The 13,792-nt window shown below is 41.2% G+C and overlaps 1 protein-coding gene across 3 annotated transcripts in view; it reads right to left on the bottom strand.

Moving 5' to 3' along the window:
- TNNT2 (troponin T2, cardiac type) overlaps positions 1-13,792 on the bottom strand; it is a 565,716-nt gene that overhangs the window by 237,921 nt on the left and 314,003 nt on the right. For all 3 annotated transcript variants that reach the window (XM_040424168.1, XM_040424165.1, XM_040424169.1), the window contains one exon: positions 11,007-11,084. In XM_040424168.1, coding sequence (XP_040280102.1) covers positions 11,007-11,084 — 78 coding nt within the window. The remainder of the gene's footprint in view (positions 1-11,006; positions 11,085-13,792) is intronic.

The following is a 13,792-nucleotide window of genomic DNA, read 5'->3' as shown; positions in this document are numbered from 1 at the left end:
TCTTCCTCCTTGCAACCAAGGAGCCTTTCAGTTACATTATCTGTGTCATCACTACCCCTCCTAGTGGGGAGCCCTCTTTTCTTCTTAAGAAGATGCAGAAAACCCCCACCATGTACTATAGAAACTAGTCAAGAGAGTCTCCCTGTTGTGTAAGAGTAGTCAGCATTTAGACTACCATGAGGAAGGAGTTCAAGAAGAGGCAGGTGTCTCCATGCATAACTGTGTTAGTAGTGACAGCCGTAGCCATAGTGGTGGTGGTGGTGGTAGGATCAGTGGTACCACCAGTAGTACTCAGGGCAAAGACAGTGCAGGAAACAGGGAGGGAGCCAGCCCAAGGAGCTCACAATGACATATCACCGTCTGATAAAAGTGGCATGGAGGGTAAAGACTGGGTGCCAGAATGGGGTGCTTAAAATAAGATACCATACCCAGTTGTGCTCATTTATATACCCTTGTAGCCATTTATTGTCAAACAACTGTGTTTACTATTTTTAAATCATAATCACAACACAAACTACCCAAATGACCCTGATCAAAAGTTTACATACCCTGGTGATTTGGCCTGATAACATGCACACAACTTGAAACAAAAGGGTTACAATGGCTATTAAAGGTAACCATCTTCACCTGTGATCTGTTTGCTTGTAGGGATGAGCTTGAGGAGCCATATTCGATTTCGCGATATTTCGCGAATATTCGTTAGAATATTCGTATTATATTCGCCGAAATCGAATATTCGTAAGTTTGCCAATATAATGTGAATAATATGCGATTTATTATTCGCGAATTTGCGAATTTCTAAATGTCTTTAGTGTTCAGTGTTCACTGTTCAATTTATACAATAAAGGTTTCGAATATTCTCTATATTGCAATATAAAATCAGACTAATATTATAAAACACAATGTTATTGAAATATAGCCTAGCCAATATTAGTAAAAATTAAATTAAAGATTTTGAAAATACTAAAGCACTATATCCGATGTGTTTTTTTAATGACTCAAAATTTTTCGAAAATAGTGCTATATACGAAAATCAAGAGTATAGCACTATATTCGAAAAATACGGCATTCCGTATTTTTCGAATATAGTGCTATATTCTTGATTTTCGTATATAGCACTATTTTCCAAAAATTTTGAGTAATTTCATCAGTCAAGTTTTACTATGCTTATTGCTAATGCTTAAAGCTTGTGTGCGGATCGCATGTTGTAGAGACGTGTTTTTTTTTCGCAAAGGCTAGGTTATGTTCCATGACAAGCAACCGTGCCGAGAATTCACTTGACATGTAAAAAGTGTTCAGTTACTCATATAATTTTGACTCTTTCTTATATTGTATGCGAAAATTCGCTACCATTAAATTCGTAAAAAAATTCTGTTCGTGTAATGGTTAGCTGGCTCATCCAAACTACTGTTAGCTGCTTTTGCTTACAGCTTGTGTGCGATTTATAATATGTGAGTTGTTCTAAATGCATTGGGCCTAATAAATTATATTTCTATTATTTTATTAGCTTAAAAGGAAACGAAATTTCGTTTTAACGAATATAGAGGCAAATATTCTTATTCTTCGCAAATTCTCGAAGTTGCGATATTCGCGATAAAAATTCGCAATTCGAATATTCGCGCTCAACACTATTTGCTTGTAATTAGTGGGTGTGTATAAAAGGTCAATGACTTTCTTGACTCCTGACAGACCCTTGCATCTTTCATCCAGTGCTGCACTGATGTTGTTTGGATTCTAAATCATAGGGAAAGCAAAAGAATTATCAAAGGATCTGCGAGAAAAGGTAGTTGAACCTCTATAAAACAGGAAAGGGATGTAAGAAAATATCAAAGGACTTAAGAATGCTAATCAGCAGTGTTCAAACTCTAATTAAAAAGTGGAAAAGTAGGGGTTCTGTTGAAACCAAACCACGGTCAGGTAGACCAATTAAACATTCAGCCACAACTGCCAGAAAAATTGTTTGGGATGCAAGGAAAATTCCGCAAATAATATCAGGTGAAATACAGGACTGGAAGAATGTGGTGTGGCTGTTTCAAGATGCCCAATAAGGAGGCACTTGAAGAAAGATGGGCTGCATGGTCGAGTTGCCAGAAGAAAGCCATTACTAAGCAAATGCCACAAAGTATCCCACTTACAATATGCCAAACAGCACAGAGACAAGCCTCAAACCTTCTGGCACAAAGTAATTTGGAGTGATGAGACTAAAATTTAACTGTTTGCACACAACCATAAACGCTACATTTGGAGAGGAGTCAACAAGGCCTATGATTAAAGGTACACCATTCCTACTGTGAAACATGGTGGTGGATCGCTGATGTTTTGGGGATGTGTGAGCTACAAAATCACAGGAAATTTGCTCAAAATTGGTGGCAATATAAATGCAGTAATGTATCAACAAATACTGGAGGAAAATTTGCACTCATTATCCAGAAAGCTACGCATGGGACGTACTTGGACATTCCAGAATGACAATAATCCAAAACACAAGGCCAAGTCGACCTGTCATTGGCTACAGCAAAATAAAATGGAGGTTCTGGAGTGGCCGTCCCAGTCTCCAAACCTCAATTTCATAGAGCCAGTCTAGGGAGACCTCAAACGTGCAGTTCATGCAAGACAGCCCAAGAATTTAGGGGAACCGGAAACTTTTTGACAGGAAGAATTGGCAGCCTTACCATCTGAGAAGATAAAGAGCCTCATCCACAACTACCACAAAAAACGTCAAGCTGTCATTGATGTTAAAGGGGGCAATACACAGTATTAGGAACTGGGGTATGTAGACTTTTGATCAGGGTCATTTGGGTAGTTTGCGTTCTGATTATGTTTTAAAAAAAGAGTAAACACAGTTATTTGACAATAAATGGCTTCAGTCATCCACTAACCATGAGTGAAAGAACAGTTTTTGTGTTATCATTCATATTCTCTGAACAATGGTTAAGAAATCATAAATTCTGCAAGGGTATGTAAACCTATGAGCACAACTGTAAGAGGAGGACAGTGGTGGCAGCAGCAGCAATAGGCAACATATGGCCAGAACCTCTCAAAAAACTGCCAGGGCCAGTTTTTTTTTAGGAAACCGGTGATACACTGATATTGTGGGTGCAGGACAAATCATGCCAGCGCTAAGCCAAGCTTGGCTGTCACTAGGTCTTTGCAAGTATCTCCTGTCTGGCAGTTTTATTCCACACCACCAGAAGAAAAAAGCCTTGCTATGTGCAAGATCTGCAGGATAAAAACCAGCCATAGGCATTCAAACACAGGCATCACTGCTCTATTGCAGCACCACCACAACAAGAGAGTGTCCTTCTCCTTGTTTCCTTTGAGGCAGCAGGGCCACATCTATGTGCCATACAGTGTCTTTGTCATCCTCCTCATCACTTAATGCTCTCATGCAGACTACTCTTCCTTCTTTGCTCTGTCGTCAGCCATCATTAACAGGATGTGTGGTTAGGAAACAACTCTACATGCCCAGCAATCCAATGGTGTGCAGGTTTAACTCTCACCTTTTCAATTTGCTGGCAGTGCAGTCTCTGCCATACCACTTAGTAGAGTCTGCTGCCATACCACATAGTAGAGTCTGCAGCCTTTAAAAAAAGCCATTCCTGCCTTGTAATATCAGCCTCTGACAATCATCATCATCATAATCATCTCCTGCCTTTACTCCAGTCTTCTCTCCAATGCCACTTCTCACCACCGTGTCTGCTTTTGGACTCACACTAACTGCAGTTCTTACTGCAACTTGAGCTACTGGAGCGTTACCTGTTGTTTGACTCTGTAAGTCAGCTGGCAACCATATTAGCTAATCCTGTAGGGAGTGGTTCAGTTTCAAATGATTTGCTGCATACCTCGGTTGTAACGAGTGGTTATTTCAGTCAACGTTGCTCTTCTATCAGCTTGAATCAGTCGGCCCATTCTCCTCTGACCTCTAGCATCCACAAGGCATTTTTGCCCACAGGACTGCCGCATACTGGATGTTTTTCCCTTTTCACACCATTCTTTGTAAACCCTAGAAATGGTTGTGTGTGAAAATCCCAGTAACTGAGCAGATTGTGAAATACTCAGACCGGCCCGTCTGGCACCAACAACCATGCCACGCTCAAAATGGCTTAAATCACCTTTCTTTCCCATTCTGACATTCAGTTTGGAGTTCAGGAGATTGTCTTGACCAGGACCACACCCCTAAATGCATTGAAGAAACTGCCATGTGATTGGTTGACTAGATAATTGCATTAATGAGAAATAGAACAGGTGTTCCTAATAATTCTTTAGGTGAGTGTAAATAAGCCTACAACCCACAATCTATCTGGAGCTGCCAAACATTTTTTTCCAGATTCACCAGGAATTGGAACACCAAGGTTAAACACAGATAAGTGTTTTGGATTCTAACATCAGATACCAGGTGTGTTGTAAGGATATTTTACATTCTTAATTAAGTACTGATTGGTTCTGTACCTTCTTTGTGTATTGTAATGTAGTGAGTTAGGGATAGTTAGATAACATATACAAATCCCCCATTGTGCTGAGAAGGATGCATTCCTGAGTGATTATTTTCACTTGTAGAACCGAGCAGGGTTCTAGTGATAATCTGTAAGAATTTGAGTAGTGAGAGCTTGCAGACTATATGTCAGAAAATGGCTGTACTGGTGCCTCAGAGGCTGTTCAATACCAACATGGTGCCCGTAAACCAATCCATTAAAATCTGCATTGCAAAAGCCAAAAGGTGGTCTTTTCCTTCTGAACTCTGCAAGGTATCCAAACAGTGGTTTATGCCCATATTTATAGCATTTCCTTACCCAGTAGAACCCACCTAACAATTTAAAGGGCATGATGTGTCTCAGATGGCACAAACTGGGCACTGAAATGCCATATCTGTGGAAAACTTCACATTTTGATTTCACACAGTCCCCTGCTCATTATTAGATGTGGTTTCTAAAATGGAGACACTTCTTGGGGTGTCTTTTTAATATTTCACCTCAGAGCTTCTGCAGCTGTCAGCCAATGTATAAATCACCAAACTAGGCCTCAAATACATGTGGTGCTCTTTCTCTTCTGTTGGGCCAAGGTGCACACTGCACCCCTTGAAAAAGTTGTTTCCAATATGGGGTCACTTTTTTGGGGGCTTCCATTGTAGTGGTACCTCAGGTATTCTTCAAATGTGACATGACTCCTGAAAATTATTCCAGTGAAATCTATCCTCCAAAAGTTAAATGGTGCTCTTTCCCTTCTGAGCTTTGCATTGTACACAGTACACAGCAGTTTATGACCACATATAGGGTGTTGCTGTATTTAGGAGAAAATTGGTAACAAATTGCAGTGTAAATTTTTTCTGTTAGCTCTTGTGAAATTGAAAAAATTGGTCCGAAAGTGACATTTTCTTGTTAACCACCTCAGCCCCCAGTGCTTAAACACCCTGAAAGACCAGGCCACTTTTTACACTTCTGACCTACACTACTTTCACCGTTTATTGCTCGGTCATGCAACTTACCACCCAAATGAATTTTACCTCCTTTTCTTCTCACTAATAGAGCTTTCATTTGGTGGTATTTCATTGCTGCTGACATTTTTACTTTTTTTGTTATTAATTGAAATTTAACGATTTTTTTGCAAAAAAATGACATTTTTCACTTTCAGTTGTAAAATTTTGCAAAAAAAACTACATCCATATATAAATTTTGCTCTAAATTTATTGTTCTACATGTCTTTGATAAAAAAAAATGTTTGGGTAAAAAAAAAATGCTTTGGGTAAAAGTTATAGCGTTTACAAACTATGGTACAAAAATGTGAATTTCCGCTTTTTGAAGCAGCTCTGACTTTCTGAGCACCTGTCATGTTTCCTGAGGTTCTACAATGGCCAGACAGTACAAACACCCCACAAATGACCCCATTTCGGAAAGTACACACCCTAAGGTATTCGCTGATGGGCATAGTGAGTTCATAGAACTTTTTATTTTTTGTCACAAGTTAGCGGAAAATGATGATTTTTTTTTATTTATTTTTTTCTTACAAAGTCTCATATTCCACTAACTTGTGACAAAAAATAAAAACTTCTATGAACTCACTATGCCCATCACGAAATACCTTGGGGTCTCTTCTTTCCAAAATGGGGTCACTTGTGGGGTAGTTATACTGCCCTGGCATTCTAGGGGCCCAAATGTGTGGTAAGGAGTTTGAAATCAAATTCTGTAAAAAATGACGAGTGAAATCCGAAAGGTGCTCTTTGGAATATGGGCCCCTTTGCCCACCTAGGCTGCAAAAAAGTGTCACACATCTGGTATCTCTGTATTCAGGAGAAGTTGAGGAATGTGTTTTGGAGTGTCATTTTACATATACCCATGCTGGGTGAGAAAAATATCTTGGTCAAATGCCAACTTTGTATAAAAAAATGGGAAAAGTTGTCTTTTGCCAAGATATTTCTCTCACCCAGCATGGGTATATGTAAAATGACACCCCAAAACACATTCCCCAACTTCTCCTGAGTACGGAGATACCAGATGTGTGACACTTTTTTGCAGCCTAGGTGGGCAAAGGGGCCCATATTCCAAAGAGCACCTTTCGGATTTCACAGGTCATTTTTTACAGAATTTGATTTCAAACTCCTTACCACACATTTGGGCCCCTAGAATGCCAGGGCAGTATAACTACCCCACAAGTGACCCCATTTTGGAAAGAAGACACCCCAAGGTATTCCGTGAGGGGCATGGCAAGTTCCTCGAATTTTTTATTTTTTGTCACAAATTAGTGGAAAATGATGATTTTATTTTTTTTTTTTCATACAAAGTCTCATATTCCACTAACTTGTGACAAAAAATAAAAACTTCCATGAACTAACTATGCCCATCAGCGAATACCTTGGGGTCTCTTCTTTCCAAAATGGGGTCACTTGTGGGGTAGTTATACTGCCCTGGCATTCTAGGGGCCCAAATGTGTGGTAAGGAGTTTGAAATCAAATTCTGTAAAAAATGACCTGTGAAATCCGAAAGGTGCTCTTTGGAATATGGGCCCCTTTGCCCACCTAGGCTGCAAAAAAGTATCACACATCTGGTATCTCTGTATTCAGGAGAAGTTGAGGAATGTGTTTTGAGGTGTCTTTTTACATATACCCATGCTGGGTGAGATAAATATCTTGGTCAAATGCCAACTTTGTATAAAAAAATGGGAAAAGTTGTCTTTTGCCAAGATATTTCTCTCACCCAGCATGGGTATATGTAAAATGACACCCCAAAACACATTCCCCAACTTCTCCTGAGTACGGAGATACCAGATGTGTGACACTTTTTTGCAGCCTAGGTGGGCAAAGGGGCCCATATTCCAAAGAGCACCTTTCGGATTTCACAGGTCATTTTTTACAGAATTTGATTTCAAACTCCTTACCACACATTTGGGCCCCTAGAATGCCAGGGCAGTATAACTACCCCACAAGTGACCCCATTTTGGAAAGAAGAGACCCCAAGGTATTCGCTGATGGGCATAGTGAGTTCATGGAAGTTTTTATTTTTTGTCACAAGTTAGTGGAATATGAGACTTTGTATGAAAAAAAAAAAAAAAAAAATCAGCATTTTCCACTAACTTGTGACAAAAAATAAAAATTTCTAGGAACTCGCCATGCCCCTCACGGAATACCTTGGGGTGTCTTCTTTCCAAAATTGGGTCACTTGTGGGGTAGTTATACTGCCCTGGCATTTTCCAGGGGCCCTAATGTGTGGTAAGTAGGTAAATGACCTGTGAAATCCTAAAGGTGCTCTTTGGAATATGGGCCCCTTTGCCCACCTAGGCTGCAAAAAAGTGTCACACATGTGGTATCGCCGTATTCAGGAGAAGTTGGGGAATGTGTTTTGGGGTGTCATTTTACATATACCCATGCTGGGTGAGAGAAATATCTTGGCAAAAGACAACTTTTCCCATTTTTTTATACAAAGTTGGCATTTGACCAAGATATTTCTCTCACCCAGCATGGGTATATGTAAAATGACACCCCAAAACACATTCCTCAACTTCTCCTGAGTACGGCGATACCAGATGTGTGACACTTTTTTGCAACCTAGATGCGCAAAGGTGCCCAAAGTCCTTTTAGGAGGGCATTTTTAGACATTTGGATACCAGACTTCTTCTCACGCTTTGGGGCCCCTAGAATGCCAGGGCAGTATAAATACCCCACATGTGACCCCATTTTGGAAAGAAGACACCCCAAGGTATTCAATGAGGGGCATGGCGAGTTCATAAAAATTTTTTTTTTTTGGCACAAGTTAGCGGAAATTGATATTTTTAATTTTTTTCTCACAAAGTCTCCCGTTCCGCTAACTTGGGACAAAAATTTCAATCTTTCATGGACTCAATATGCCCCTCACGGAATACCTGGGGGTGTCTTCTTTCCGAAATGGGGTCACATGTGGGGTATTTATACTGCCCTGGCATTCTAGGGGCCCTAAAGTGTGAGAAGAAGTCTGGAATATAAATGTCTAAAAAAATTTACGCATTTGGATTCCGTGAGGGGTATGGTGAGTTCATGTGAGATTTTATTTTTTGACACAAGTTAGTGGAATATGAGACTTTGTAAGAAAAAAAAAAATAATTCCGCTAACTTGGGCCAAAAAAATGTCTGAATGGAGCCTTACAGGGGGGTGATCAATGACAGGGGGGGTGATCAATGACAGGGGGGTGATCAATGACAGGGGGGGTAATCAATGACAGGGGGGGTGATCAATGACAGGGGGGGTGATCAATGACAGGGGGGGTGATCAATGACAGGGGTGGTGATCAGGGAGTCTATATGGGGTGATCACCACAGTCATTGATCACCCCCCCTGGAAGGCTCCAGGGAGACGCCTGTATGTGTTTTGCAGATCTGATCCATCTATCAGCGGATCCGTAAAAATCATGCGGACATCTGAATGGAGCTTTACAGGGGGTTGATCAATGACAGGGGTGTAATCAATGACAGGGGGGTGATCAGGGAGTCTATATGGGGTGATAACCACAGTCATTGATCATGCCCCTGTAAGGCTTCATTCAGACGTCCGTATGCGTTTTGCGGATCCGATCCATCTATCAGTGCATCCGTAAAAATCATGCGGACATCTGAATGGAGCTTTACAGGGGGGTAATCAATGACAGGGGGGTGATCAGGGAGTCTATATGGGGTGATAACCACAGTCATTGATCATGCCCCTGTAAGGCTTCATTCAGACGTCCGGATGCGTTTTGCGGATCCGATCCATCTATCAGTGCATCCGTAAAAATCATGCGGACATCTGAATGGAGCTTTACAGGGGGGTAATCAATGACAGGGGGGTGATCAGGGAGTCTATATGGGGTGATAACCACAGTCATTGATCATGCCCCTGTAAGGTTTCATTCAGACGTCCGGATGCGTTTTGCGGATCCGATCCATCTATCAGTGCATCCGTAAAAATCATGCGGACGTCTGAATGGAGCTTTACAGGGGGGTAATCAATGACAGGGGTGTAATCAATGACAGGGGGGTGATCAGGGAGTCTATATGGGGTGATAACCACAGTCATTGATCATGCCCCTGTAAGGTTTCATTCAGACGTCCGGATGCGTTTTGCGGATCCGATCCATCTATCAGTGCATCCGTAAAAATCATGCGGACGTCTTATGGAGCTTTACAGGGGGTTGATCAATGACAGGGGGGTAATCAATGACAGGGGGGTGATCAGGGAGTCTATATGGGGTGATCAGGGGTGATCAGGGGCTAATAAGGGGTTAATAAGTGACGGGTGGGGGTGTAGTGTAGTGTAGTGGTGCTTGGTGGGACTTTACTGAGCTACCTGTGTCCTCTGGTGGTCGATCCAAACAAAGGGGACCACCAGAGGACCAGGTAGCAGGTATATTAGACGCTGTTATCAAAACAGCGTCTAATATACATGTTAGGGGTTAAAAAAAACACATCTCCAGCCTGCCAGCGAACGATCGCCGCTGGCAGGCTGGAGATCCACTCTCTTACCTTCCGTTCCTGTGAGCGCGCGCCTGTGTGCGCGCGTTCACAGGAAATCTCGCGTCTCGCGAGATGACGCATATATGCATGACTGTGCGCAGGGCTGCCACCTCCGGATTTTCTTTACCGATTTTCTTCAGGGAGGAACAAAAATACTAAACTTCTAAAAAGCTAAATATACCCAGCTAAGAGAGGCCATAGGCCTAACTAGCTGAGACAAAGTCCTCGAATATAAAAATACAGCCACAAAATTGGATATTTTTGAAAGTATCCTAAAATCTAATTGTGAGAGGTACATACCTTATGGGAATAGAAGGTTAAGGAACAAGAAATAATGTGGATAAAAATGTGGATAAATAGAAATGTAAAGAAAGCAATAAATGACAAAAAGAAAGCATTTAAACCACTAAAAGAGGAGGGTAGCGATGAAGCATTGAAAAACTATAAGGAAAAAAATAGAATATGTAAGACAAATAGAAGCAACCAAATTTGAGACCGAGAGATTAATTGCCAAAGAGAGCCAAATGAACCCTAAAATGTTTTTCAATTATATAAATGGAAAAAATTAAAAAATCTGATGGTGTTGGCCCTTTACAGAGTGGTGAGGGGGGAGTTGCAGAGAGCAAGGCAATTAAATATTTTTTTCTCCACTGTATTTACTGGGAAAAAAAATATCAGATAAAAATAAAACTGTCAGATGAAATCAGAATGTAAAAATAAATTCCCCATTAAAAGTGCCCTGTCTGACCCAGGAAAAAGTACAGCTGTGTCTTAAAAGGATTAAAATAGTCAAATCGCCAGGACCAGATGGCATACACCCCCCGTATCCTAAGAGGATTAAGTAATGTAATAGCCAGACCCTTATTTCTGATGATTAAGCACTCTATACTGACAGGGAGTGTTCCACAGGATTAGAAAATGTGGTGCCAATATTCAAAAAGGGTCGAAAGCAGAGCCCAGAAACAGGTGGCTGGAACACCCTCCTACAAATGTAAAAGTATCCTTATCTCACTTTTTTAAGGTAGACTGTAATGCCTACTGCAAGCATACTCACTGCCAATTTGGCCTGCCTCTCCTTCTCCCTTTCAGTTCGAATCCTTAGCTGCTCTGCTCGTTCTGCTCTTCGTTTCTCCTACAATTTTTAAAAAGTGATATAGTTTATTACACATGTATATAAACAAGGCTTCCCACATTCATGATATGTAAAAGTTTAGAATTACAAATTTCCAGGCTTGTAAATCATGTAATCCAGGTGTTCACTGTAGTGCTGCTGTATGATCTTAACAACTGAATAACTGTTGTACTACAAATGAATACATAAACCCCCATTTAATACTGTAGCTATACCTGAATTCTTGCAAATTTGGAGCATTCCCTTTTAGCCAAAAAAGAATAATTCACAGTGCTTTGCCCAGGAAATGGATGTGGCTTAGCAGAGAAAGCATGGCTCAGTTGGAACAGGGCACAATTTAAGGTGCACCATTTTGCACCAAAATTTTGTAGCAAAATAATTTCGCCAAACTAGCCACCGGTATAAATTTAGACACTGCATACAGTTCAAGAAACATCCAGGATGCTTGCTGCTCCCATCCCAAAAATCGCAGGATAAATGCAGGAGTTTTAACTATTTCTGTCTGAGATCTGTTATTTTAGACAGAAAAAGTCCTGCATGCAATAGCTAAAACAGATACCAAATGTGCATAACTGAGCATAATGGATGCTTAAAATACGGGATCAACAATAAAAAATTTAAATATGCCAAAATGCCCCTAAGGTACTGCATGACCTTATGGGGGCACTATGTATAAAATAAAATAAAAATACAGAGAAAAATAAAGACAAAACAGAATAAAAAATAAAATATTAAATAAAAATATCCCCGAGCCCAAACCACAGCTTCTAACCCACTTGTAAACTATTTATCCACTCTGTAAGAATGGCCATAACAGAAAGAAAACACAATTTAATAAAAATATTTTAGTTGAACTTTGTGCTATTAAAAAAACTTTATAAAATGTGAAAAGCAAATGTAAATATAATGTCATACAAATAAAGCCACTTTTATCAACAACAATTAAATATTATTTTAAAATTATTTTAAAATTGTTAAACTGGTTAAACATATTTTGAAATGATCAATCTCCTGTCACTTCGCACATTTTAGTTCTTTTATCTTGTCATTCATCCCTAGCTGAATGTAAACATTACAAATTATCAAATCTACTGCATGCTTTGTTGTCACGCCCTGTGAGAGGCATGGGAAGATCTGTCAGAGTTGCTGCACGTGACTCGATCTGACAGTTTGGTTTGTTATGGGCTTGAACAGAATCACACCTCCTCCCAGGTGTGGTTCTTTAGGTAATTGGTGAGGCTATTTATTCCCTACTCTCCCTATAGCCTTTGTGGGTTATAGTTCTGCCTTGTGTGCGCTCTGGAAGTTTGGTGGATTGTCTGCTCCAACACATCTCCAGATAAGTCTTTTTCCCTTTTTCGTTCTGTGTCTGTTTTTTACTAGGCCTCTAGGGTGACGATAGCCCCTTTGGTTGTTGAAGGAGCTGGTTGCCTCTTTCCCTCTTCCCTACAGCTGAGGGTTTGGTTCAGTTTATTATAGCCTTAGGTACGTGTATCTTTGGGAATGTATGTCTGTCACAGTTATTTTCTTCCATGCACATAAGACCCTTGGGTTACTATTAATTTGGAGCAGTAGAGCAAACATAATCAGCCCTGATTGAGGGCACCTTCAACAGTTGGAGCTCGATAAGTGGGGCTCAGGAGAAGTAGCGTCGCTAGCCAAAGTTTGAGGTTCTCAGAGCACGGTGGACCACGCTTGAGGACGAGGACTGCAGCCTCAGAGACAAGGTGAGAAAATTCTGGTCAGCTCATCTGCCTCTTGTGCTGTGGTAATCTGTTCTGCTGTTGATGTTACATACGTAGTAGCAACTTCGGTTGATGTAAAGTCCTGAGTTCCTAGAACCCTTAGAGGGAAAGTTTCAGTTTGCTCTTCTGTGGTTGTGGTTTGTGTTTGGTCTGTGTGGTTTGTGTCATGCACCTTCACAGGAGAGCGGAGCAGTATGACGGGCTACTCACATAACTGTCTACAAGAGGGTGTTGCCCCGGGGTGCTCTGGGATGGGGCTTGAATTAGGGGTCAACTGCTCTTGAGATAGAGGGAGTAACAATTTGGGGTTACAGAACTATCTGCCCCAGCAAGAGAGCAGGAGCAGAAGGCGTAACCCTGAGGAGACTTGGGAGGACTATAAATTATCAGCCTGGAGCGGCGGAGGTTTAGTCCTTGACTGGCGGACCATACGTGGTAGCCAGGGAAGAAACAGTTAATATCCTGCACAGGGGTGAGCTCTGCTTTGGAGTGTGAAGGAAGAGGTGCCTGGTTCTGTCTTGGTTGTGTGTGTGAAGTGAGTGAGTAAATCCATGGGACACAGTGTTGAAGAAGTCGCAGGGGTAAAATATGGGAATCTTAACCACAGGAGTACTAGTACGGTGGCACCCTGATTTAGAGAGGAAACTCCGAGGAAGCTAGTCTGGGAAAGATTCAGAAAGACGCATTGTGGCTAATGAAGAATACAGGATGTGATTTTAAATGGAGAATTGAGTGCGTGGAAGTAAGCATGTGAAGCATTGTGGAAAGTTCAGTGATGATGCAGTGCAGCGCTGAGGAAGGATTGTGTCTTGTCTGTCTGTGTATCTGTGTGTCCCGCACCGTGCGTGTCTCTGTTGCCTGGTGAATATGGCTGAGGATAGAGGGAGACAGCGGGGGGGGGGGGGGGGATGCAGCTGCGGGGGAGTGACATCACGATATTGGAATGTGTGAGAGCAAGAACAC

Source organism: Bufo bufo, chromosome 3, assembly GCF_905171765.1.
Source record: "Bufo bufo chromosome 3, aBufBuf1.1, whole genome shotgun sequence".
NCBI lineage: Eukaryota > Metazoa > Chordata > Amphibia > Anura > Bufonidae > Bufo > Bufo bufo.
Note: the sequence above shows the minus strand (reverse complement) of the source record. Positions and strands in the feature narration are given on the sequence as shown.